The sequence below is a fragment of the Eleutherodactylus coqui genome, chromosome 13 (genome assembly GCF_035609145.1).
Source record: "Eleutherodactylus coqui strain aEleCoq1 chromosome 13, aEleCoq1.hap1, whole genome shotgun sequence".
NCBI classification, from domain to species: domain Eukaryota; kingdom Metazoa; phylum Chordata; class Amphibia; order Anura; family Eleutherodactylidae; genus Eleutherodactylus; species Eleutherodactylus coqui.
In genome coordinates this window covers 11,177,786-11,204,575 of record NC_089849.1, presented here as the reverse complement: position 1 = coordinate 11,204,575, position 26,790 = coordinate 11,177,786, and the positions used below count along the sequence as shown (strand labels likewise).

Sequence of the window (26,790 nt, the reverse complement as noted above, 5' to 3'; positions counted from 1 at the left end):
ATTCTCACGCATTAATATTATGCGCAATTTTTTTTTTCAAACTCGCAGCAATAGTCAAAAAAAACGAAGACACTGGTTCATTCGCTAATAGGCTCCGTAGCGGTGAGCGCAAGCCCTAAGGGTTTCCTGTGTAGGTCGTGGACAGCACACGGTCCTAATATAACCTACGTGGCGAAACGCGCGAACGATTATCCAGACCGATGGTTCGTGGAAAAAAGATTGTTACATGCCCTATTCTTGTTCGTTTTCACGGATGCAGATAGGCCGTTCACCGCGCAGATCCACGTCCGTCTGATGCGGACAGCTCCCAGGTTTCTCGGGTACAACGTGCTATAGCGGGACTTGTTATTTGTATAGCGCTAACTTATTCCACAGCGTTTTCAGGTAATTTATATATCACCCCCCCCCCCCCCCCCCCAGCTGGGGGCTCATTTCTCCGACCTCGGAAGGATGGAAGGCTATGTCAACCTTGAGACGGCTACCTGAACCAAGCAGGGATTGAACCCGCAACCTTCAGGTCGTGAGCGAGAGCTTCGGACTGCATACTGCTGCCACACGAGGCTCCTACATATGACTTCGGTCTTGCTGGCGGGACACGTTCATCAGCGGGTTAACATCCCCCTTTAAGGAACCCGAGCTTAAGACATGCGATCTGCAAGTCATTCCCACCCCTCCTCCTCGCCGTCTCTCCCGGCTTCGCGCCATAAACACTGAGCTCACATTTTCCACTGTTTGGTCAGCGTTGGATTAAAAGGGCGCTGGGCAAAATTCCATAAAGTCCTGCGAGAGGAGAGCAGGAGAGAGACGGAGAGGACTGTGGAGGAGAGGTGCGAGCGGCGACCGCGGCGAGATCCTCCGAGATGCAGGTTTCGTCTATACAGGGGGTCAGTCATAAAGCGTCGCGGTCCTACTCATCACATCGCTATAGTGGAGAGTGAAGCGTGCGAAGAAGAGACGGCGGAAAAACAATAAGAATGTACATCCTTCAAAACGTCTGCGGAAGCCGCCATGATAGCGTCCGAGTCGCATCTTCCACCTCCGTGAATTGCGGGCGGGTTAAGTGCGCACTTTGTCCGCATTGTGTCTACCTTCTGTTGTAGTTTTGCGCTGTCCGTGAATTAACCCTTCACAGGACGGACAGGTCGTGACACGACCGCGAATGTACTCTCAAGACCGTCTTGCTGTTGCGGGTTACGATGCGGTCCAAGAATCTGCGTGCCCGCTTGCCGAGGCTTTCTTTGCGTTGGCTTCGTACGCGGTCGCTCTCGGCCGGGTCGGCCCCGTCTCTCCGTAGCCGTATCTGGCGCACCATCCCCACGAACAGCTCCTCGACATTGTGCTGTAGGACGGCCGACGTCTCGATGAATTTACAGTCGAACACCACGGCGCAGGCTCGGCCCTCTGTACGAAAAAAAGAGCGCAGGTCACTGGTGACGTTTAAAGGGGTCTTACGATGAAATCAAGACAGGGGATGGGACCCTTACCAATCATGAGAACGGGGTCCGGCACGTCTGTGAATTAAGCAGCTGTCGCACGAGCGCGCTGCCGCTCCCTTCATTGAAACAGGACTACCGGAAATAGTCACAAGTGCTTGAACCTGGCTGTCACCGGCAGTCCCGATAAGATGAGCAGCGGTGAGCACATGCGACCACCGATCCATTCCATGGGAGTGAAGCCCCTACCAACCATGAGGACGGAAATATTTTCTATTCTGCTACTTTCTAATATACTCTTTACTTCAGTTCCTCATCATTTTTGAGATTTCAGCTTGCTGTCAGTGAATGGAAACAGACTGCGAACCCCACTGGACCCTTTACAACTCACCCAGGTGCGGGGCTCATCACAATACAGAGCTCTGATATGAAGGAACAAGCTCTGCACTTCTGGGATATAAGCCATGAATGCTTCCATTCACTGACAGCAAGCAGACATCTTTAAAATGGTGATGTATATTAGAAAGTTGCAGATTCCTTAATTGATAACTCCCGCTAGCAGTCAAGAAGAAGCACAGCTGCAATGAACGTCCGGCATCCCGGAGTGCAAACACAAATTACATGGCTGCTGTTTGCAAGAAAAAAATGGCGCCATTTGTGTCAGTCCGTATTCTTGGAATGGACCAATCACAGGGGCTGCTGGAGTAATTGCTGGATTAATGCACTTCGTTGAATAATAAATGCAGCTTACTTCTATTTTGCACCATAAGAGCAGGCAGGAGTGTAAAGCATGGAGGTTGTTTACAGTCTGTTGCTATGGTTACGCCCAGGGACGTGTATAGATCTGTAGTGCAATTGTGTTGCTTTTGGGTATATTCTATATAATAAGTCTACCTGCTTATTAAATGTCACACATATGATATAGTCCGGGGAGTGGGGGAGGGGTACAAGATGGAAGATGGGCCATAAGAGAAATCCGGTAATGTGCGAGGGCCCCATATCAGACGCGTGGGTATCCCTACAGGACATACGCTCCTCCATACAGAGCTTGTGCACAGTATATAAGTATAGACTAGCAGAGAAGGTGCATTCACCTGCATACACACAGAACAAACCGCCATTCTTTACACTGCAGGCTTCACACAGAGAAACAAAGTGGTGACTATTAATATATGACTATAAGGCTTTACGTAGAACCGCTTCCAGCCTTCTGGGACGGGAACAGAGGTTGGCAGCGGATGAGTGAAGCGCGAGTCGCTGGGCAACTGCCATATTATGGCGCAGGTTTCGCTTTCCCCCAATCACTCACCTTCCACGGACACCTCGCGGCTGCGGACCAGGTCTGTCTTGTTCCCCACCAGGATGATTGGGATATTTTCGTACTGACGCGTGCGTCTCAGCTGGATCCGTAACTCGGAGGCGCTTTCGAAGCTGTTGCGGTCGGTGACGGAGTAGACAATGATGTAGGCGTGCCCCACGCGCAGCGCGTTCTCACATCTGTTCGTTCGCTTCTGAGGGTAAATGAAGATGCAGAGGTTAATAATCCGTAATGTGCAGCTCAGCACTGGCGGGTGTGCAGGAGAGGGGCGTCACAGCTGGAGGTTCGTTACTACGTGTTCCAATGCGACCAGGAAGACTGCGACACGTGAGGCTCCCAACGGAAGGGGGATAGTTACTGCTTGTCCCGTACCCACCATACTCACCGCTGGGACCCCCGCTGATCTGCTAAACGGGACTCCCGTGTCTCCCTCTGCCTGTCACTGTGGGGGTCCCTTCTCCCCCCGCAGTGATGTCACTATGAATGGATGGCCAGAGCTCCATGTATTTCAGCGGGGCTGACAGAAATAGTGGAGCAGGGGCCCCTCGAGTATCTCCAGAGTCCCGTTGCGGCTGGCTGCGCACTGCGGATCCGCAGTGAATGCCGTTCATAGCATGCTACGGAAAATCGCTTCTTCCTGCACACTCGCAGAATGGAATTGCGATTTCCGGGAGTGATGAAAAATCGAAGCATGTTCCATTTTCATGGGGATTCCGCACGGACAGCTTCCATTGCAGTCAATGGAAGCTGTCCAACCCCCGGCCCTTACGCAGTTGGCATTGCAGAAAGGTCGTTGATTCCGCGTCATCACCTAGCGACGGTGCGGGAAAAATAAACATTAAGAAAAAAATCTGTACTGCGCATGTCTGATGGCGGCTTGCCGCCGGCATCCACAGTACAGATAAAGAAGAGAAAAGACAGGTATGCGCGGACGCCGGCGGGCGCAGGGTCGGATTCCGATGCGGGTTTATGCATGCTGAATCTGACCCGCTCGTGTGCAGCCGGCCTGACACTGAGTAGAGTGCTTGTGCGACCAGCGCTCCATTCATTCTCTTTCTCACTGTAGGGGGTGCAGTAACCCGCAGGGAGGAGGATGGAGGTCAAGGGACCCCCGTTCTCGAGATTGGCGGGGTTTCAGCGGTGAGACCGTCACAGATCAGTGAGTTATTCCGTAGTAGTGCGACCCCTTTAGAGCGGTTGTCCCATGAAATACACAACTATCTGATCGTGGGGTCCTAACTGCTGGGACCCCCACTGATCATGAGAATGGGGGGTCCAGAAAGCCCTAAATGAATGGAACGCTAGTTGAGCACGTGCCTTATTGCTCCATTCATTTCAGTGGTGTGCCCAATACTTGAACTTGACGATCTCCTGCCATTCCACTGAGCTGAATGGTGCAGCGGTGCGGGTGTGTGACCATCGCTCCATTTGGAGACTTTGCGGACCCCCGTGATCCCAGTGGTTGTATTTCCACATAGAGTGGCTTCACACGTGACAGCTATTGTCTGAGCTGTGACTTCAAATAGTGGCTTAAGGCTGGGTTCCCACGGAACGGAAATTCCGTGGAAATCTTGCGGCTTGGCCGCACCGAAAAGCCACAAGATTTCCACAGCTTCAAAACCTGCAGCATTTCGCCGTGGGTTTTGGAGTGGTTCAGCCGCCGGCATTCCATTGCGGCTTTCTCTACCCCCCCCCCCCCCCCCCAAAAAAAGAATTGAAATGCTGTGACTATCAATTCCGCGCCGCATCTCTGGTTCTGTCCAGCTTCGCCACGACGAATTGGCTACCCCGTGTGGACAAGATTTTTGCAAAATCTCGTCCACATAGCTGGCTAATCCTGAGATTAGGAGCTGCGGGCGGATTTGCCGCACAGAAATTCCGCGGCAAATCTGCCCCATGTGAGCCCAGCCTTGGGGTGCAATGACTGCTGTTTGTTTGTTGTTTGGCTAGTCGTTAGAAGACAACGATTACCTGTTTACACCAAAGTAATTCATCAACCAGCGACTACTTATAGGTGAGCTGAGATTAAGCGACTAGTGAATAAATTCCCAGTTGTTGGCCGTGTTTACACGGAACTGTTGCTTAAGGGCCATTTACACAGGTCGATTATTGCGCAAAATTAGTTCAAACGCAAATGCATGCTAATCGTTCCGTCTAAATGCAGTAACTTTGTTTACTGTTCGTTTGCGGTTCGTTAGTCGCTCACTTTCAACCAACATAAAAACCATCGCTGGACCGCTGACTTCTCGCTGCGTCTAAACGCTCCCCGCTCAGCGCTTCATATAGAATGTGAAGCGCTGAGTGAGAACAGCCTTAGCGGTGACGCGATCCGCTCGTGCACTCGCTTAGCCGACAGTCGTCCCGTGTAAATGACGCATTCCATTCACTCTATGAAGCCACTATTCACTCCCCTGGATAGCAGATAACTTTATTTCATGGTACGACTCCTTAAAGGGGCACTGCTCCTAAAGTCTGTCGTATCTCTGTGTGCTCCGCAGCTGAATTCAATCTATTATTCCCTGTTATCGGCCATTTCAGGATGGAGAGACGGTCATCTACAGATCTGGTGGAAGTCAACTAAGCTGCTTACCTGGATTTCAGAGATGTCCATGAGGAGGAGGCCGGTGTCCTCTCCGTCCACCGTCAGTGTGCACTGGTACAGCTCTGAAGGAAAGAGTACTGGTTACTGGTGCTGATCCCTGCAGCCCCTGCATTCAGCTTGTCATGGGGGATCTGCTCAATAAAAAATGTACCTCGAAGGGACCAGCCCTTCCTATAATTACTCCAATGTGCAGCAACTAAAGTAAAAAAATGAAGCAACTTTGCAAATAGTTTTAATTTAAAAAGATCCTAGAGTTTAGTGTCTGTGCGGAGCTGTGTGTCTCCACGGCAACAGACTACGAGCAAACTCTGCGTAGTCAGATCCTGAAGTCATGTTGAATGAAGATTTCAAGTTAGCCCATATCCACAAGATAACTTTAGGATCGTGGGGGTCTGATCGTTGGGACCCCACTGATCCTGAGAACTGTATGGGAGACACACGATCTTATATATAAATGTTCTTCCACCATACATTCTGAATCGTCCGATCTCATGGATTGGTGTTCATTACAGATTAAGGGTGAATTCAGACGACCGTATATTGGCTCAGTGTACATGCCGAGCCGATATACGTCGTCCTCATCTGCAGGGGGGGGCGGAGGATGAAAGAGCCAGGAGCAGGAACTGAGCTCCCGCCCCCTCTCTGCCTCCTCTCCACCCCCTCTCCACCCCTTTGTACTATTTGCAATGAAAGGAGGCGGGACAGGGGCAGGGGCTAAGTTTCGAGAATTAGCCTCGCCCCCGCCTCTCCCCGTTGCAAATAGTGCAGAGGGGCGGAGAGGAGGCAGAGAAGGGGCGGGAGCTCAGAGCACTGCTCCTGGCTCTTCCAGGCTCCCCCCCTGCAGAGAGAGAGACAACGTATATCGGCTTGGCGTGAAAACCGAGCCTATATACGTTCGTCTGAATCCAGCCTTAGCCAAGTAAAGGACCCTGAGGGGCTTAAATAGACAACCATGTTTTCACATGTTTTCGTGTGTATGAAACTCATGCCGCAAAACATGATTCAACGGGTTCAATCTTATGTTTCTCGTGCGCAATTCTTGAGCGTGAGAAAATATAGGTCTTGCCCTATCTTTCTACGTATTATGCAGAAAGCTGCCATAGAAGTTTATGGCAGGTTTAGAAAAATCAAGGGGAATGGTGTGACCCTGCGGACAACCTTTGTTCATGCGCAAATACATTCCGTTGCGGCGAGTGTATTTGTGCATATGTTCATCTGTTAATGCCCTAACTCTTCCCTTTCTGCCTCCTCTGTAGGCTATCAACAGGCAACTGGGTTGAAAGAGTGGAGTAACACATGACTGCAGGATCAGACTACGCAGGCTTTGTTTGTAGTCTGTAACCATGGTGACACACAGCTCTGCATAAGGACTGTGTACACTAAAAGTTCGTAATCAAAACTGTTCACATGGGTGGACAAACCCCTTAAACCGGGCCAGTGGTATAACTATAGGGTACAGAGACATCAATCACAACTGAGCTCCTACTCCTGGGGGCTGACTTGTAACATAAGTCCCCAATCTTGTTTAAGACCGGCTTCACACAAGCGCATTTATGCGCACATTGGCGTAGTGTTTTTGCAGAAGGGGCGATGCTTTTTTGTGCGCACATCGGGATATTTTACTGCACTTTTTGCACCCGCAAGGTATATTCATCTGCATGCGGCAAACAAAGACGCACCAATTGAAATGGCTAATTAGTTGATGAGTTCCAGATGTGTTCTTTTCCAGCGGACTTTTGCAGTGTTTCACACATTTTCGCACCTCATTGACTTCTAATGGGACCTTTGATGCGCAAATATGCAGAAAAATAGAACATGTTCTATATTTTTTCCGCAACCGAAATGCACACGCAAAATACGAAAATGTGAATGAAGCCATGGAAATCAATGAGTTCTATTCTCAGCGTATTGTGCGCGCAAATAGGCCTGTGTGAAGCCGGCCTCAGAGACCATTCCATGAGCTTCAAACTACGTCTCTGACCAAAGAGAGAATCCACTCTGTAGCCCCGGCATCAAGCTTTGGGGTCTCTAGTTCAGTATTTGACCCGTCCTCCATATTTTTTCAATTACAATAAGTTACAGTAAAAGTTTGGTATAGATTTTTCCACCTGATGTGACCACTAGGGGGCGGTATAATGACAATCGCTGCATTTACAGTAGCAGAACAGCAGTCTGCCCCTCACACGCTCCCAGCACTCACCAGGCTGTTCTGTTATTTCTCTGTCTTGTTCTCTTCTAAATATACCGACCAGACTCGACTTTCCGACACCGGGATCTCCCAGCAGAGCGACCCTGAAGAGTCCGTCACATATCTCCTCGGACCCCTGGGACTCCGACGGACCACTTCCATCTGTTTCAGCAGCAAACTGACAAGGAGCAGAAACTTCCATCATGGGGTTGGCGATTTGTGAACGGTTCTGATGTGCGCAGGGTAGGGGTGTGCTGGCTCTCCTCCGCAGGGGGGCGCGAGCTGCACACATCTAAAGGAGAGCAGAGACAGGAGCTCGTCACACGCTTTACGTACAGGTCTGCCAAGATGGTGGACAGCGAGACATCCAGAGTAACGTGCAGACCCCTCACAACCTGACCCCCCCTGCATGAAATCTGTGAGAAATCCACCGCAAGATCCACATTTGTAACAGACAAAATTTCCCCGGATTCGCCGCAGTCTCATAGCGGAAAAAGTCCACCCCGTCTGAACCCAACGCTTACAGTCCGCAGTCTACAACCGGGAGTCTTGACTGTTAGTTAAGAGTAATTTAAAGAGGATCTCAAGTCTTCTGGAACTTTCTGAAACTTTGTATTACACTTTATGTATCCATTCATCACTGATATTTCGCACAGCTCAGCGTTTTGTTACTGGGTTTTGAGACAATGTATCAATCTGAAGACAAAGCAGAGGATTGCCTAGGCTACATGCGATCATAGCAAAGGCTAAGCTGTGAGTACGATGAAAACAGGATAAGTGACAGCAAGCAGAGATATTGAAAATGTTGAGAAATTGAAACACAAAAGAGGGGAATTCATTAAACAGTTTATGCCAGGCGTAAAAAAAAAAAAAGTTGCAAAAGAGCAAAAGTTTAGCAACTTTCTGACAGGTACGCCAGATCACAATGTGCTCCTTTAAAAAGGGGTGTGGCTTGTAAGGAGGGGCGTGGTCATTCAAATTATACTAGACATCTATGCTGGCTCTTAGCTAACGTAGATTTCTGTGTGTGCGCACGGAGGAGCCGCGATGCTGCTCATATATGAAGAGGCGTGCACGGAGGAGCCGCGATGGCGTGCACGGACAGGAATAATATTACAACTGCTGCTTGAAATGATGATCTTATTAAATTTCCCCCAAAGTTGCAAAAATGCACCACTTAATGGGGTTTTCCCCTTAAATTAAAGACACAGCACAGGGAATAATTGCCCAACAATTGAGACCCTCAGTGATCGCTAGTGCCCCATGTGAATGAATCAGTGTGCACATGCTCGACCGACAGGCGGTGATGGAGCAATGAACTACCGTTTCAGTCACATGGGGCATTTTGGTGCATCTGTAGATGGGAGGAGATTCTGGCGCTCTATAGGGGGCATATATAAGGGCTGGAGCTGCGTCACAGTTCCAGTCCCAGACACGGAGGCGAGGAGCAGCAGTGTGCGTGCTGCACAGCAGCAGGTCCCGTGCGGCAGACGCTGCAGTAAGACCGCTTTCACGCGGCCATGAAAATTACGCAAGATTTGGGCAATGCACGATGCACAAATCTCACACCGCTACCAACCCCATTCTTTTGATTGGGGTCATAAATGAGCGACTTTTTCCCCCCGCATCACATTGCGGTGCAGGAAAAAATCGCAGCTTGTTCTATCTTTGTGAGTTCCCTCGGAACGCATCGCCCATTGTTTTCAATGGAGCTGGAAGAAACATCACACGACATGAGAGAATCGCAACTCTATTGGTATTACGGAGGAGTTTTTGACCCAAAACCTCCTCGCGTCTGTGGAGTCATCACACGTACACAAGTGCGATATTGGGCTGAGTTTCGTGGCCCGATACCGCACTCGTCCTTGTGTAGGAAGCGTAAAGGAGGGCCGTGGACTTTGTGGCGGTGGACAGTGAGTGTGGAAACCCTAGCACAGTCGCCATGCTGGGGGGAGGCACCGTCAAGAGACAACCGAAATCACCCTAACGACCAGGGGGTCAAAATAGACGGTGTGGAAGGTGAGGGAGTCTCCCTTCCTGCAAGGGACTCGGTCCCTGAAAGCCCCTGACAGCACAGTGAACCTGGGAATGGCGAAAGCTGCAAGAATGGCGTAAGATCGGTCCAACACGCCAGTCAGTGTGCGTACACTACAGAGGCTATGACAGACTCTTACGGACTGGGGGTTATAATTAGGCTGTGACTGTCCTGGTGAGAGTTATAGGAGAAGGGGTGTAACTATAGAAGGTGCAGGGGATGCGGTTGCACCCGGGCCCAGGAGCCTTAGGGGGCCCATAAGGCCTCTCTTCTCCATATAGGGAGCCCAGTACTATGAATAAAGCATCATAGTTGGGGGCCCTGTTACAGGTTTTGCATTGGGGCCCAAAAGCTTCAAGTTACGTCTCTGTGCAGCATGGTTTAGGTATGGGTACGGGTACAGATACAGATAGAGGGGGGGGGCCCGGCTCATCTTTTGCATCAGGGCCCCTGAGTCTTTACTTATGCCCCTGTATAGGAGGTTCACACGATGGGAGTCATGAGGTCCGTTGATGTGATATGCAAGACATTGTAACAGGACACTTCGGGGTTAACAGCTCTATGTGCCATTGAGAGATGTAAGATGAAAATGTAGGTAGATGTTTGTTTGCACCTACAGTGTGAGAGTCTGCAGTGGGGCGAAGCTCCGAAATTTAGGATGTACTCTATGGATGTACCTACGGTGTGTTGGGCTGGGAGGTAGTGATGCCACGGACCACTAAGATGTGAGTAACCGGACAGTACAAAGTGCCCTGTCGCCCTGAGGCAGGAGAAGAGATGTACCCCGGCACCTACCGTGCATTTAACCAACATGCTGCAGGGGACGGAGATACCCCTTATTGGTGTGTGACATCTGTTTTATGTATATGTAACATTTAAAGCCCCCGCACCTCCATGGAGCAAAAGCACTAATTAACCCATTCAGTAAAATACATTTTTATCAAATATATTGCCACCACCTCGGCCTGTCATCGCCGCGCCATCCTGAACCAGTGTCACACCACCGCCCTGCGATACGTTGGTCTTGGGATTGTTGAGGGTCGCAGCGGTTGGACATTTATACCCTTTTCTGTAGATAGAGATAAAGGTCTTTAATGGGAAATCCCCTTTAAGCCCATAGAATATATGAATGGAGAACACGAGAACTACTGAAGTGGAGGTAAGTTAACCCCTTCCCGCCCTATCATGTACATGTATAGCATATAGATGGCACGGGCTCAGGAGCTGAGCTGCACCATCCACAGTAGGAGCCAGCTGCGACTGACAGCCAGGGTTCTGCTGCAATGGCAGGGATTGGAGAGAACACCGATTCCTGCTAATAACTTCTTAAACGCTGCAATCAGTGTTGAGTGGGGCATGTACAGAGTTAGCAGAAGAATGGAGCTCCCTCTATGATGTCATCGGCTCTTCACCATGAAATCGAAGAGGATCGATGGGTTGCCATGGCATGTAATATGAATACAGATAATATACTGCAATACAGAAGAACTGCAGTGTATTATCTGAGTGCTCATAGGATCACAGGTTGAAGTCCCCTACAGGGCAAAAAAAGGTGAAAAATAATAGCAGTAGTAAAAAAAAGAATCTATATTAAAAAAATAACCTTTGGAAAAAAAGTTTGATGTTGCCACATCCATAACGACCCGTACAATACCTTGGACACACTTCTATACTTGTAATGCTATTAAAAAGAAAAATAATTTTTTTTCGTCCACTTCACCTCCCAAAAATGCAATAAAATTCTCCTCTTGTCCACTTCACTTCCCAAAATGGTACTAATAAAAACTACTTGTCACTCTAAAAACAAGCCATCACAGAGTCGGGGATGGAAAAACACAAGAGTTCTGGGTCATTGAATTGTGCAAAAGTGGAAAAACCTAAGGAAAAAATGACATATAAATTTGGTATTTTTATAATCGTACTGACCACAGAAAAAAAGTTATCGCGTTGTTTATACCACATAGTTAACGCTGTATAAAAATATTAAAAAACAATGGAAGAATTGATGGGTTTTTCTCCACATCCCCCAAAAATAAATAAAAGTTATACAATACATTATATGTGCCCAAAATGGTATCAATGAAAACTACAGCTCGTCATCTTATTAAGGGTTCACTCACACAGGCGTATTTCATAGGCAAAATATGTGGTGCTAAAAATCCAAGAAATCTCCAAAAACGGCAGGCTAGCCCCGGTCCCAGTCTCCTCAGCACTGAATCCAGCACCCACTCACTTTCTATGTTAGAACCAACGACAGAGAAAGAAGTCTCCAGGCTCCTTTCTGCTGCCCGCCCCACCGCCTGCGCTAGCGACCCTCTCCCCTCTCACCTCCTCCGCTCCCTTTCCCCAGCTCTCATTACCCACCTCACCACCATTTTCAACCTCTCCCTAACCTCTGGCACCTTCCCCTCCTCATTCAAACACTCCATCATATTTGCTAAAAAACCAACACTTGACCCGACCAACGCTGCCAACTACCGACCCGTCTTCAACCTCCCCTTCATCTCCAAATTACTAGAACGCCTGGTCTACTCCCACCTCACACGCTTTCTCTCTGACAACTCACTCCCTGACCCTCTCCAGTCTTTCCGCTCTTTACACTGGACCAAAGCCGCCCACACAAAAGTATCAAATGACCTGATGACGGCAAAGTCTAGAGGTGATTACTTCCTACTTATCTCCCTCGACTTGTCTGCTGCGTTTGACACTGTTGACTATGACCTCCTTCTCACTATGCTCCGCTCTATTGGCCCTAATGACACTGCTCTCTCCTGGTTCTCCTTCTGTCTCTCCCACCGCTCTTTCAGCGTCTCCTTTGCTGGTTCTATCTCCTCTCTACTTTTTCTCGCTGTTCGGGTCCCCCAGGGCTCGGTCCTTGGCCCCTTTCTCTTCTCTATCTATACTGCCCCAGTTGGACAAACCATCCTCAATTTCGGCCTCCAATACCATCTCTATGCTTACGACACCCAACTATACACCTCCTCTCGTGAGATCTCTGGACCATTCCTCCAAAATATCACCGACTGTCTGTCCGCTGTCTCTAATACTATGTCCTCCCCTTTTCTCAAACTTAACCTCTCTAAAACTGACCATCTCGTCCTTCCATCCTCAACCAGCCGACCTCCCCTCAACATCTCCATTCCAGTGTCTGGCAGCATCATAACCCCCAGACGGCATGCCCGATGCCTTGGGCTCACACTGGACTCTGACCTTTCCTTTACCGCCCACATCCAATCTCTGCCCCAAACATGCCACCTGCACCTCGGGAATATTGCTAAAATCCGGCTGTTCCTCACCACAGACAAGCTAACGGCACTTGTGGTCGCCCTCATCCATTCCCGACTTGACTACTGCAACTCCCTGCTCATTGGCCTTCCCCACACCAGACTCTCCCCTCTCCAGTCCATACTAAATGCGGCAGCTAGGCTCATCTTCCTATCCAGCAATTACTCAGACGCCTCTGCACTATGCCAGTCACTGCACTGGCTGACCATCCATTGCAGAACTCAATTTAAACTCCTCACCCACAAAGCTCTCCATGGCGCCGCGCCAGCATACATCGCTTCCCTCCTGTCTGTACACCACCCAGCCCGCTCACTCCGTTCCGCTGCCACACTCAGACTAAACCCCCCTCTAATACGAACCTCACACGCTCGCCTCCAGGACTTCACCAGAGCAGCACCCATCCTCTGGAACGCTCTACCCAAAGACATCCGGATAATCCCCGATGCAGGAAACTTCAGACGGGCCTTAAAAATGCACCTCTTCAGGGAGGCATTCCAAACCTCCTGGCCTAGTCTCCCTGGCCCTCCCTATGGCTCCCATACCATTCACCCTTCCTATCACATACGACCTCTACCCCAGGGGCGTAACTATAGAGGGTGCAGGGGATGCGGTTGCACCCGGGCCCAGGTGCTTAAGGGGGCCCATAAGGCCTCTCTTCTCCATATAGGGAGCCCAGTACTATGAATAAAGCATTATAGTTGGGGGCCCTGTTACAGATTTTGCATGGGGGCCCCGAATCTTCAAGTTACCCCTCTGCTCTACCCCTTCACCTCCTGACCACCCCACCCTGTTTGCTTCTTAATAACTGATTTCCACATGTAATTCCTGTACCGCCTGTGTTCCCCGCACCTCATCTCCCCCCCCCCCTTGTATCTCCTGTATCACCCCCACCCCGTTGACTTCAAACTGATTGTATATTACATGTAATTGTTGTATTGTCTTTGTTCTCCCGTCTTGTAAGCGCTGCGGAATAAGTTGGCGCCATACAAATAAAGATTATTATTATGATTCTGATTGGGCCCCTCACACCTGTGTTTTTTTTTTCACGGCCATAATACACCCCCAAAACCACGGCATTTCCTATTTTGGGGTGTTACACACATAATCTGCACCCATATAAGCCGTGGGGATTTAACATATGCAGCAGATATGCGTGTACATGCGTATTAACTGTGTGCTGCACATGAAAAATACTGCCTGTGTTTCCTTAGTGTCGAGCTGGGGGACCTCCTGAGGGCTTCTACAGACGAACGAATACGCAAATATGGTCGGCGCAACAGAACAAATTGGCGCATGAACTAAGTTTGGAGATGTCAGGCGGATACACTCGTGCCGGCATCCAGTAGGGTAATTTTTGCGCTTGAAATACCAGCTCACGCACTCAACGCTCCCTTTTCGTGGAATAGGATGGCAACTTACCGCCAAATTAGCACCAACTGTCTTTTTTCCTGAAGGTAACTCCCTTCCGCCCCCTTTTTCAATCTGCCATAGACTTCTATGTCAGCTCTCTGCGTAACACGGACAAAGATCGCGCGGGACCTTTTCACGCACACAGAATTTGCGTGAGAGAAAATGAACCCACTGAAATCAATGGCTTCACTTTGTCACGTTTTACGGGCGTGAATTTAATGCGCAAACACGTTTGTCTGTTTACACCCATACGAGGTTAAAGGGATTCTCCACTTCAGTACGATTTTCACGAAAACACAGCAAAAACACTACAGCTTGGCAAAAATAGTGCCAAAACCGAGATAATACTGCGACTCAAGTACCAAGTGTGATTACTCAGTAATGGGCCCCGTCGTCAAACTTCGCAGGACAAAACCAGGACTACTTATCATATTCAATGTAAACAAGTTTCCCTTCACTGACAGCAAGCAGTGATCCTGAAACACAAAGTGTATGAGAAAGTTGCAGAACATTTCATTCTATGCCAATTAAACCTCCTTTACAGAAACTCCTTTAACCCAGCAATGAGATGCACAAAGCTCTGACCTAATTGCAGCCGGCTGCGTGATACGGCGTGAAGTATTGACCAGATGTGGTTATTTATACAATCCATCGAATGGCTGGGGTAGTATGAGTGGGTCACTGAGCTATTAGGTCAAATGTTCCCACACAACACCCATAATGGAGTCACATGACACTAAAATATGTACGATTGCAGCCGAATGACTTTTCCGTTGTGTTACTATCGCTTTAAATCGTTCTGAAGTTCCTCCTGTCAGAGGTGCTGGTGCCACTTTGTTGCAGCCATATGGTAAGTCATTGGACACATTTCTTGGCACATGTATTAAATGTGCCAGGAAAGTGGCGTAATTTGTGTTAAAAAAATGGCGCCGGTCATGAGGAAAGCATAATACAGTACTGATAAAATACGCCTCCCATCGGTTACCTTCTGCGGCAACGCCACTGCGGCAGCGCCATCACTTTGAGCAGATCTCATAGCCCTTTCCAGCAGATCCCAAACATGTTCAATGGGGTTACAGTCCGGCAGTTTGGAGAAGTCATTGCTGTGTTCCTCCAGCCGCTCCCTAGTGATCCGAATTTAAAGACATGGAGCCTTGTTCTGTTGAAAGATGGCGCTGTAGTTGGAGAAGACTTCCTGAAGATGTGGGTGCAGATGGTCAGCTAACAGGTCCTTGTAGCGTTCACCATTTAGAGATTGTGGTGACCAACGGTACAAAGGCCATGCCAGGAAAATGTTCCCCAGACCATGACACTGCTACCACCGGCTTGTTGAACCCCAACGGCGCACCCATGAGATATGGCTTCATGTTGTTTTTGCCAGACACGGCCATCTGTAGGAAATGGGACTCGCCACTCCAGACGACCTTCTGCCACTTATCCACGGTCCATTGACGTCTTTCCTGGGCCCATGTTGGTGTTGACGTAGGGTCATCAGTGTCACCCTTGTTGGTCTTCAGCTATTGAACCCCAGTTGACACAAGGTACGCTGCATGGTCATTGTGGGAATTAGTCTAACGTCTCCACTATTGTACTGTTGGCCAGTTGGTCCATTCTGGCACGTTGTTGCTGAGATACCAGACGTGCCACCCGACGCTCACCTCCCGGCCTGCTGCTGTGTGAACCTCTGTCAGAGGCCTCCCCGTGGTACAACCAGTCTTTGTACACTCTTGATACTGCAGTTCAGGAACAGCAAACAGATGCGACTGATGCAGATATTGGCACCACACCTCCGAGCACCCACAGTCTGCCCGTGATCAAAGTCACTCAAGTCACCACATTTACCCAAATGTTGCATTCTGCTGCAGCGAGGAGAGGTCAACACAGAACCTGAGAGCAGATCATGACATGTCCATCACGTGGTACCGCGATACTGATCACAAGATGTCCCGGGTCAGCCGCTCCTAATGCAGTCATCGCTCAGTATATAACCCCGCAGGTTGCAATATCAATTGCTGGATTTACATGCGTGGCAATTTTGTGGACGATGAAATCATGTGAACTAATCTGAGCGCCGTCATCACTACAATCAACGATGATCCCAAGTGGGAAATAGCATTATTTTGGCGCATTTTCTACAGTAAAAACCGACATCTCTTATCCCGTCCCATCAAAATATACACACATTGTCAAAAGCAATCGTGCGCCCCCCCCCCCCCCCCCCGAAGAAGTTGTCATTTTGCTGTAAAACTAGTCCTGCAGTTCCATCTCCGGCAGATCTGTAAATGATGAGAGTTGTGGTGATTAGATGGACGGTCTTGTCACCGGAGGCCCTAAAAGTGGTTCCCCCCCTTGGCCTATAAGAGGCTCTCGGAGGCTCCTTGTGTGTAGTGACCTCTTCTTCCGCTTGTGTAGAGCTTGTTGACCACTAGACGCCTCTACGACGCAGAGAAGAGATGTCACCCTGTTACCAGTGGGGGGCGCATTATTGGTATGTGAGAAGTTGGATGGTCGTATTGATGAATTGCCTCCCACCGGACCGCTCTGACCAGACTGTTAGGAGGTGTTGGGACCAGTGGATGTGTGAGGGCACACAAGGTGACTGGGCTCAGGACCCCCTTACAGACCACCAGTAGGGAGGAGCGTCTGAGCAGACTGTTAGGAGGTGTTGGGACCAGTGGATGTGTGAGGGCACACAAGGTGACCGGGATCAGGACGCCCCCCTACAGACCACCAGTAGAGAGGAGCGTCTGACCAGACTGTTAGGAGGTGCTGGGAACAGTGGATGTGTGAGGGCACACAAGGTGACCGGGATCAGGACGCCCCCTACAGACCACCAGTTGAGAGGAGCATCTGACCAGACTGTTAGGGGGTGTTGGGACCAGTGGATGTGTGAGGGCACACACGGTGACCGGGTTCAGGACCCCTGACAGACCACTAGTAGAGAGGAGCGTCTGACCAGACTTTTAGGGGGTGTTGGGACCAGTGGATGGGTGGCACACACAGTGAGCGGGCTCAGGACGCCCCCTACAGACCACCAGTAGAGAGGAGCATCTGACCACACTGTTAGGAGGTGCTGGGACCAGTGAATGGGGGCACACAAGGTGACCGGGCTCAGGATGCCCCCTACAGACCACCAGTAGAGAGGAATGTCTGACCAGACTGTTAGGCGGTGTTTGGACCAATGGATGTGTGAGGGCACACAAGTCGACCTCTGACAGACCACTAGTAGAGAGGTGTGTCTGATAGTCCCACAAGCACCAGCAGCTCCAACTATTTCATTGTCCACCATCCAGAGACAGGTGGCGCCATCGTTACTCCCCTGTGTCTGTCTGAACCATTTCCAGGCTCTTGGCTGAAGGACATTTGGTCTCACAGGCCCCATTACATGTACGGCCTTTGACCCCCACCGGTGCCTCCGTTTGCAGTGGTGTCAGGAACGATAAATCTGGACTACTACGAAGTGGAACCGGGTTGTCACATTAGACATGAGGGAACTGTCCGAACTCTGATGAAACTACAACTCTCAGCATGCTCTTACAGCCTGTAGAACATTTCGGGTGCGTTCACATGTCGCTGATTTGCTGTAGATTTTGATGCGGATCTGCAACACATTTACCCTTTCAATTCTGATTTGAGAAGTGAAAGCTGCCACAGATCGGCATCAAAACCTACAGCAAATCAGCGACACATGAACGCACCCTCAGACCGCCGTCTAGTAACACGCTGAGTTGCAGAGCGTTGCATAGTGCTAGCTGTGCAGCGTTCTGCAGGACCGAGTCCACCAGCTTTCTACTGTTCGGTACACTCTTAAGGCTGGTTTCATACCAGCGATGGGGCGCAGTTCGGGTTTTCTCTGTCCTGGGAGAAGAGTTATGGAATCCCTGCCAAGTTGATCCACCCTACGACGTAACTGAATGGCCCCAGATAGACGCCATTGACTATAACAGGGTCCATCTGGCTTTCATTATGCTTTTTCCAGGACGAGATAGTGCAGCATGTTGCACTATTTCATGCATCATTTTCGAATGCAACAGAGCCTAAAGCTGCTTGTATGTGCCCATCCCTCATTGGCACTGGTACATGTGTGGCGCTGTTGGTTAGCCGGCATAAGCCAGACTCACCTCCTGGCTCCGTGGCCCAATCACCACCGCTGCGATCCCAGAAACTTCACAGGTCACATGATGCTCTTTGTACATGTGACTGCTCAGCCAATCACAGGCTTTAGTGGTGATTCTGACATGTACAGCACTAGACCGTTAAGTGGTCATGTGACCAGAGCAACTACTTCCAGGATCGAAGTGGCAAGGATTGGGGCTCCCACACATCCCATCAGTTCTGGAAAACCCCTTTAAAGCTGAAGCCACGTAGTGACTTTGGTCATGTGAGGTCAAATTGTGATCCTTCTGCCGTTGAAGTCACAGGACTACTTTAGGGTATAATAAGTTGTGCGTTGCTTGGAATTTAGGACAACCAACAGACATTTAAGAAAAAAGAAAAAAATTTGCTGATACGTAACGAGGCAAGCGCAGTTATTCAGACGGGTGTAATTCTTGTCCGTGTGTGTAATGAGCTGCGCACTAAATCACTACAGCCAATAGGACTTTTCCAATATGCATATTTTACGTGGTTTGCGTAATATCGTAACATGCCCTATTCCGGTCTAATTTCTCAAAGGACAGTCCATTCGCATCAGTGGGCGTACAAAAAACGGAGCGCACATGGATTTTTCATAGATTGTTGCTAAGGAACACTAGAAAAAAATAATCAAGTGTCCTTTCGTTTTTTTGCATACGTAACAAAAAAAAGCATGACACGTGGAAGTAAAAAACGTACACGCGGAACGCATACAGCTGACGCACGGATTCCAACTGGTCTGTTTTTTGCTAACGGTTTAGGGCTTAAAGACACGGACACATTCGCAAATACGCTCGCTGCTACAGAACGTCTTTACGTGTGAACCTGGCAAACGTCTATTTTTTTTTCCCAAATTTTGCGCTATTGTACAAAAAAAAGCTGAAAGATAAGTCCCGCCCCGCAAAGCAATGGTGTGTTTAAGCCTTTAGTCACAGTTCCGCGCCAATTACATTGATCTCTACGCTGCAGAAGTTACCTGCGATTTGTGATCCGTGGTCAAAAATCCAGTAGTCTTTAGTGACGGTCGTGTCGTGGTTGCATCACAACGTGTGTCGTAACGCGACCGCATTTACAACCATCACCTGCGATGTCGCAGTCCGACCTAGGTTCGATGTTTAACCCTAACCTGAGGTCATCCCGGTCTTACCTCTGCCCCGTGGAGGACTCTGCTGGGTCCCGACCTCCCTCGTCTTGCTGATGGTCTCCTGGTATCGAGGACGGTACGGCGTTCCCTCTGGGATGTGACCGTCTCTCGCAGCATCCAGCTCTCTCGCAGTCAAGTATGGGACAGCTGTGCTTTATATGACAACAGCAGCCCCCAGCGATAGAACCCCACCTCCTGCTTCACCACCCATTACCTCATGTAAAGCAGAGCACTGCTGCAAGGAAAGGGTTAATGAGGCAGAGGAGCCGAAATGTAGAAGAAGCTTAAGCAGCACCCAGAAGACAAAAGATCAGAACCGTCCCGGAGCGCAGATTAATTGCCGTGTCATGGAAACTTCTGCAATTTCTAAGGGGCCGTTCACATGAGCGGAAGGTTTCCGCATTCCTCATGACGAGCCGCGGTAAATTCCGTACGACTCGCTGCGGAGTTTGATGCGAAGTACAAAATTGGTTTGTTCTGCCAGCAATTCTGCATCAAAATCCGCAATGAGACTTGAGGGTTTTGGTTCGGAATTCACAGCGGCGGATAAAGGGCTTCTTCAGATGACATATGCGCTACTACGCTCGCTGCTACGGAGCGTATTAGTGCAAGGACTGGGTTTTTGGTTTTTTCGGACTTTTAAAACTCGGCGCTAGTGGGGAAAAAAAAGCGGGAAGATAATGTGTATTAATGTGCGAGAATCCCCATAGTCAAAACTAAACCATAAAATGAATGGTGCGCAAACGCACGCTTAAAGCGCACACAGATGCACAAAACACTCCGCAATTTCGCTGGAAGAAGCAGCCATCTGGACCTCCTTAGGCTAAATAGCCATTTAAATCAAGGCGTGTTTGTTTGCTGCGTGCGCAAAAACTACAAAGCGCCGATATGCATGCAAATCCAACTCATTCATAGCACAAATATGTTGCGCTGAAGCGCGCACGTTTGTGTGACGGAGTCCTTAGGCTGTGGTCACACAGGGCGGATTTGCCGCGGATTGCCGTTGCATATCCGCACTGCGGCAAAACCGCTGCGTTTGCAGTGCAATGCAGCACAAATGAGATTTGCCAAAAAGCTGTTTTCACAGGGCGGATTTTTTCCGCACAGCCGCAGTGCGGAAATGCAACTGCGGCGCGGTTTTAAAAGATGCAGCATGTTCATTCTACGGTCTTTTCCGCAGCGCTTTTTTGTCCATAGACGTCTATAGACGCACCCAAATCCGCACCAAATACGCGGCAAAAAGTAAAAAAGTGCTGCGGAAAAAAAAACGCTTGCGGATTTTTCCGCACGAAAATCCGCAGAAAAATCCGCAAGCCCGAATTAACCTTTGAAGTGGTTTTGCCGCAGAAGCAGTTCTGCGGCAAAACCGCAACGGAAAAACCGCGGCAAAACCACAGCAAATCCGCCCTGTGTGAACCCAGCCTTAGGGTTCTTCTACACGGCACGATCATCGTTCAAAAAATCGTTGGATCGTGCGAATTTGAAAGATAATTGTTCAGTGTGAACATGGCCAACAATCAAACGATGATTCGCGTTACATCATTGCGTGTAAATGGTGTCTGTTCGCTGGTACAGTGAACGAACGACTGAACTATTTGCAAGTGAAATATGTATCTGCCTGTATAAACAAGCTGCGCGAGCAAAAGACCGAACTCTGCCAACATTCACTCGTCCGAACGATAAATTGACCTATGTAAAAGGAGCCTAAGCGCTGTGTGCCACACAGACAGCAGCTAGATGGGCTGGGAGTGACCCAATGGGCGAACACGACGATCGAGGTGGTCTCACAGAGGCTCAATTGGGAATTAGAGGGTTAGGGAAGTACTTGGAAGTCTTGGTCGTGTTCTTTCAACAACTGTCGGACATTTCTAGCCGTGTGACATAATAGATCTTTTTTTTCACACTTTTATTCAGTCCCCACAGGGGACTTGAGCTTGGGATCATTTCATCCCTTTTACTAAATTCTGCAATACTTCAGTATGCAGCAATTTTTTATTTTTATATAACACCCCTTTAATCCGGCACCTAGGTGTTTTGGAATAAGGCAATGTGAAGAATAAATGATCTCACTTTGTACTAGAAGGAATTGATCAGATGGCCTGGCACTGCCATCTGTGGTCACCAGTCCATGGTGGTGAATATGTTGACCCTGGAACCAGCGCAGTTAGAACTGTGATAGGGTGAATATAGGCTAGCAATAAAGCCCCTTGTGCAAAAGAATCTCCCGCCTGCCATTGCAAAAGTGTTCTGTGATACTCTTGTTATATACCTTTCTTTGTTCTACTTTGCATTATAAATAAAGTTAGCACTGAATTGGTCGCTCAGAAAGAGCACAGTGGTGACTGCACACACTTGGTGTCTCTTGTGCTTTTTCTGATGATCATCATTAATTAATTTGGACACATAAGAGAACTCAAATCTCAGTAGCCTTATTGCAGATTTTGAATTTAAAGAAGTACTCCAACAGGTTTTTGGTGGAGAATGCGGGCAGACTAAGAAGTCCAGTGAATTCCCAAATACGGATGAAGTCTAAGCACCAGTAAATTAAAAGCCACAGTAAGTAACAACCTGTGTTCATTACAACTATTTACTGCCGCTTTAGCTTCTGTCATCGTGAAGTCACAGATTTGACAGTCTGCCAAAGTGATTTCTCTCATGTATGAATCGAATGTCTCATTTATGTTGTTTTGAATCCATATGTTCTATTAAGGTGGATTCAGTAAGTGACTCTTGTAGATTTGTGTGTTTATAACACCCCCATTTGTTGTTAGAAGATTCACAGGCAGACAAAACAAAGCATTTAGGATCTACAATTGCCATGCTCTTTTTCCCCCTAATGGACCTTTTACACAGGACAACAGTCGGGTAAACGACTAAAGGAGCGCTGAAGTCACCACTAAGGTCGTTAGCGCTCATGCAGAGCATTTAGACAGACTTCGCCGCTGGATCGCTGGGTTCTCGCTCAGCACTTCACCTTCTATGTGAAGTGCTGAGCAAGGAACATTTATATGGAACGAGAAGCCAGTGATCGTCTTTATGCTGACTGAAAGTCATTGATAAAGACTTGTGAATGAATAGTGAGGGATTTATTTTATGTTTACTCTGCACGATTATCGCTCAAATTCGTTCGTTTGAACAAATTTTGAGCGATCGTAGTTATGTGTAAATGGGCCATAAGCTATGATACAGATATAACTAGACTTGAGCTGGAATGTAGTGGGTGCTCTCAGTGACCCTGTGTGCCCCGACAAACTACCAGAATATGAAGAAATCTCTTTTGTCTGGTGAATCTTGGTCATAACAAATACTGCATACACTCCGGTAGAATAACAAGATTTGTTTGTCACCATAGAGGAGTACACATTACCAACCTGTACAAATGAATGTACCATGTTGTGGGATTGATCTGTGTTCATAGATGTACATTGTGTAGAAGGTTTCAGTGTCATACTGGTAGCTTTGTGTTTATTCAGTCTAAGGGCTGTCCGACTGCCCAATTGCTGCAACTAGAGCCTGGGACTCCAGACTAACAGGTTAAAAGACTTCAGGGAAGTATTTATTAGGTAGTCATTCAAGGAATGGCATTGCAGCAACGATTCTGAATCAGTGGATGAAAAGACTTTGGGGAAGTTTTCGTTAGTATTAATTGTTTGAGGAATTATACTGTTAAGTCTAGCAGATGGAGGCATCGTCCTACCTCCTGAGTCTGCTTCTGTTTCTTCCAGCACCCACAGGGTTACTGTGCCTGGTTCCTCCACCCAGCTGGTGGTGATATGCAATTATCCTCCTATTTAACCTCCCTAGACCTTTCCCAGAATGCCTTGGTGTTGTTGTGTACTTCCTTTCATGACTGCATGTTAGCTGCTGCAGCTATTCTGTCTGCATCCAGTTCCTTGTGTGTGTATGCTGGATGGTATTTTGCTCCTGTATGAATTCAGCTTTCTGTCTGTTTTGCTGCTGATTCCTGCAGCTTGTTTACCATTTTCCCATGTGTCTCTTACCTCTGTGTAGGTCTGTGTCCTGTCCTTTCCTCACCTTTACTCCTCCATATCTGCTTGGCTCGGTACACCTGCCTCTGGCTTCCATTTGTCACCAGGTAGGTAGAGAAGTCTAGGAGTTAGGGATAGGAGAGGCGGCCTGCACCTCCCCACCTTCGGGGTACCTCCAGGTAAGGGACATTTAACCCTTCCCAGTTCAGGGTCAGGTCCATTCTCGTCCCCGGTAGTCCAAGCTTTTATGTAGTTTCTGCCTCAGAGTTAGCGCCCGAGTAATCAGTTACTCGAAAAAAGCGGTGCTCGATTGCGAAATCGCCCTAAACGAGTACATTCGCTCATCTGTATTAGCTGTCCATCCTGCGAGGTGGTTTCACTTGGCAGCACGACACAGTGTATCCACAACCGTATCATTACAGCACACCAAGGCCATGGATCCTGCTGATTCTCACCACGCATTACTGCTGAAGTTGTTTCAGGAACTTACTGTAAAACAATAGAGACAGGGACAGATTCTGGCATTTCTTCATACTGGCTGCGAAGGCGACATCACAGGCTTCTACCAGTCTGGCTGCCGCTGCAGTTTCATTAGCGAGTGCCGCTTTGGTTTTTGGACCTCAGTTGGAGTCTCCACCTCGCTATGAGAGAGACCCTGGACTTTGCTGACGATTTGTGAATCAGTGCACATTACATTTCAATATCCTACCCCACCTCTTCATATCTGATTGTGTCAAGTTGCGTTTATTATGTCACACCTTTTAGGTCAGGCACTAGCATGGATCAACCCCCTTTGGGAGCGGAACAAACCCCTAGCTGACAATTTTGTTCTCTCCCTTGATACTTTTCGCCAGGTTTTTGATGAGCCAGGTCGTTCAGCCTCAACCGCATCTGCGCTGCTACGCCTCCGTCAAAGTGATCTGACCGTAGGTCAGTACATCATCCAGTTTCGCATTCTGGCTTCAGAATAAGGGTGGAATAATGAAGCTCTGGTTGCCGCGTTCTTGGAGGGGCTTACCGGACATATCAAGGATGATTTGGCAGGATGCGAGGTTCTGGCCTCATTGGAAACCCTGATCTCTTTAGCTACTAGGATAGACTTGAGGTTTCAGGAGAGGTCAAAGGAGATTAGACAGGAGAGAAGGCTCTTACAGACAAGCCCCAGAGCTTGGAGACCACTATCCCTCCCACAGATTGGAGGACTCCACCACCTCAGATCAGTCGAAGAAGCGGTCCTGGGTGAGAATGTTTCCTCTCCCTGGTTGAATCTACCAGTAACCCTGATTTTGTTAGAGGTCCCAGTTCCTGTGGTAGCCTTTCTGGACTCCAGTGCTGCTGGGAACTTTCTGTAATAAAGCTTTGGAGGCCTTGGAACTACGGGTTGGCGCTCTCCATTCCAAAATAATCTCTTTTTTGGTACTTCCTGGGGCCACTAGCCCGCTACTTCTGGTTTTACCCTGGCTCCAGTATCATAATGCTTCCCTTTATTGGAGGACAGGCGAGGAGTTTGAGTGGCCAAGGACCTGTCATTCTAGGTGCCTGTGTGCTGTTCGTCCGGTGTGCATTGCTCACCTATCCTCAAATCCGGAGGGCATTCCGGAGATGTACCAGGACTTTGCAGGCGTGTTTGACAAGAGAGAGGCTGAACGTCTGCCCCGCATCGTTCATACAATTGTCCTATTGAACTTATGCAAGGGACCGTACCACCTTGGGGCAGAGTTTTTTCCTCGTCTCTTCCAGAGACTCAGGCAACGACCGAGTATGTTAGGGTTAACCTAGAGAAAGGCTTTATTCATAAATCTTCTTTCCCAGCACTAGGTTTCTTCTTTGTAAAGAAGGATACATCTCTGAGGTCTTGCATTGACTACCGAAGGCTTAATGCTACCACGGTGAAAAACAAGTATCCATTGCCATTGATCTTTGAGCTATTTGATCGCTTACAGGGGCCCGAGTCTTTACCAAGCTCAACCTATATGGCGCCTATAACCTCATATGCATCCGTGATGGCGATGAGTGGAAGACGGCCTTTAATACCCATGATGGACAATATGAATACCTGGTAATGCAATTCGGTTTAGTCAATGCGCCAGCCATATTTCAGGATTTTGTCAATGATGCTTTTCGGGACCTTCTTCATCTATGTGTGGTTGTGTACCTGGATGAGATTCTGATTTTTTTCCCCCAAACATTCACACTCATCGAACACAGGTCCGTACAGTTCTGCAACATCTGAGAGAGAAAAGTATGTTCGCCAAGTTAGAGAATTGTCTCTTTGAACGAGACTTTCTTCCTTTTCTTGGCTACATTGTTTCACAGCAAGGTTTGGAAATGGACACAGAGAAAGTGTTGGCGGTTTTGAATTGGCCTCGTCCTTTGGGACTATGAGCTACTCAGCGATTTTTGGGGTTTGCCAATTTCTATCGGCAATGCATACCGCATTCCTGCTCCCTGACGGCGCCGATATCTGCCCTCAGGAGAAAGGGAGTAGGTGCCAAGCATTGGCCTTCAGAGGCAGAATCTGCCTTCCAGGCACTTAAGGAGGCATTTGCGTCGGCCTTGGTTTTACATGGACCAGAGGAGTAGAAACAATTTTTTCTTGAGCTCGATGCGTCCTCATCTGGAGCAGGGACGGTCTTACTGCAAAAAGCCACATCTGGCAAAAGGAAAACTTGTGGGTTTATCTCAAAATCATTTTCTCCTGCAGAACGGAACTACTCCATCGGGAACTGTTGGCCATTAAAATGGCTTTGGAGTTCTGGCGATATTTACTAGAGGGAGCCTCTCATCCTATCATAATTTATGCGGACCATAAAGACCTGACATACCTACCGACCTCTCAGCAGTTCAACTCTCGGCAGGCTCGATGGTTCTTGTTTTTCACACGCTTTGACTTCCTTTTGTATTTCCGACCCACTGCTTGGAATATCAAAGCAGACACGCTATCTAGAGCCTTCAATTTTGAGGACATAGAGTAGCCTACACAGTACATTATCAATTCTGCTAGTTTGGTAACCGTGGCACCTGTCCGGTTAAGAAATGTGCCACCTGGGAGAACCTTCGTACCTGAGGCCAAAAGAAGGAAGGTTTTGGCCTGGGGCTGTGGGTCCAGGTTAGCTGGGCACTCCAGTCTACAAAAGACCAACGAACTCATCCACCGGCAGTACTGGTGGCCGTCCATAGGTCATGATATTCGTGAGTTTGTGTCAGCCTGTACCTCTTGTGCTCAGAACAAAACGATGAAGTCAAGACCCC

The 26,790-nt window shown here is 48.6% G+C and overlaps 1 protein-coding gene across 1 annotated transcript; it reads right to left on the bottom strand.

The window, feature by feature from the left end:
• Positions 1 to 462: 462 nt before the first annotated feature.
• REM1 (RRAD and GEM like GTPase 1) lies at positions 463 to 19,691 on the bottom strand. The gene is made up of 5 exons (XM_066586118.1): positions 19,553 to 19,691; positions 7,554 to 7,833; positions 5,342 to 5,415; positions 2,743 to 2,944; positions 463 to 1,401 (listed from the first exon to the last, which is right to left on the bottom strand). The coding sequence occupies exons 1-5, from the start codon at positions 19,664 to 19,666 to the stop codon at positions 1,127 to 1,129; spliced, it is 945 nt and encodes a 314-aa protein (XP_066442215.1). The 5' UTR covers positions 19,667 to 19,691; the 3' UTR covers positions 463 to 1,126.
• Positions 19,692 to 26,790: the final 7,099 nt, after the last annotated feature.

Coding starts and splice junctions, on each gene's coding strand:
- REM1 (XM_066586118.1), bottom strand. CDS start 19,666: ATGCTGCGAGAGACGGTCACATCCCAGAGGGAACGCCGTACCGTCCTC. Junction 7,834..19,552: donor GAGTCCTCCACGGGGCAGAG/GTAAGACCGGGA, acceptor GCTCTCCTTTAG/ATGTGTGCAGCTCGCGCCCC. Junction 5,416..7,553: donor AGAAATAACAGAACAGCCTG/GTGAGTGCTGGG, acceptor TCTTTCCTTCAG/AGCTGTACCAGTGCACACTG.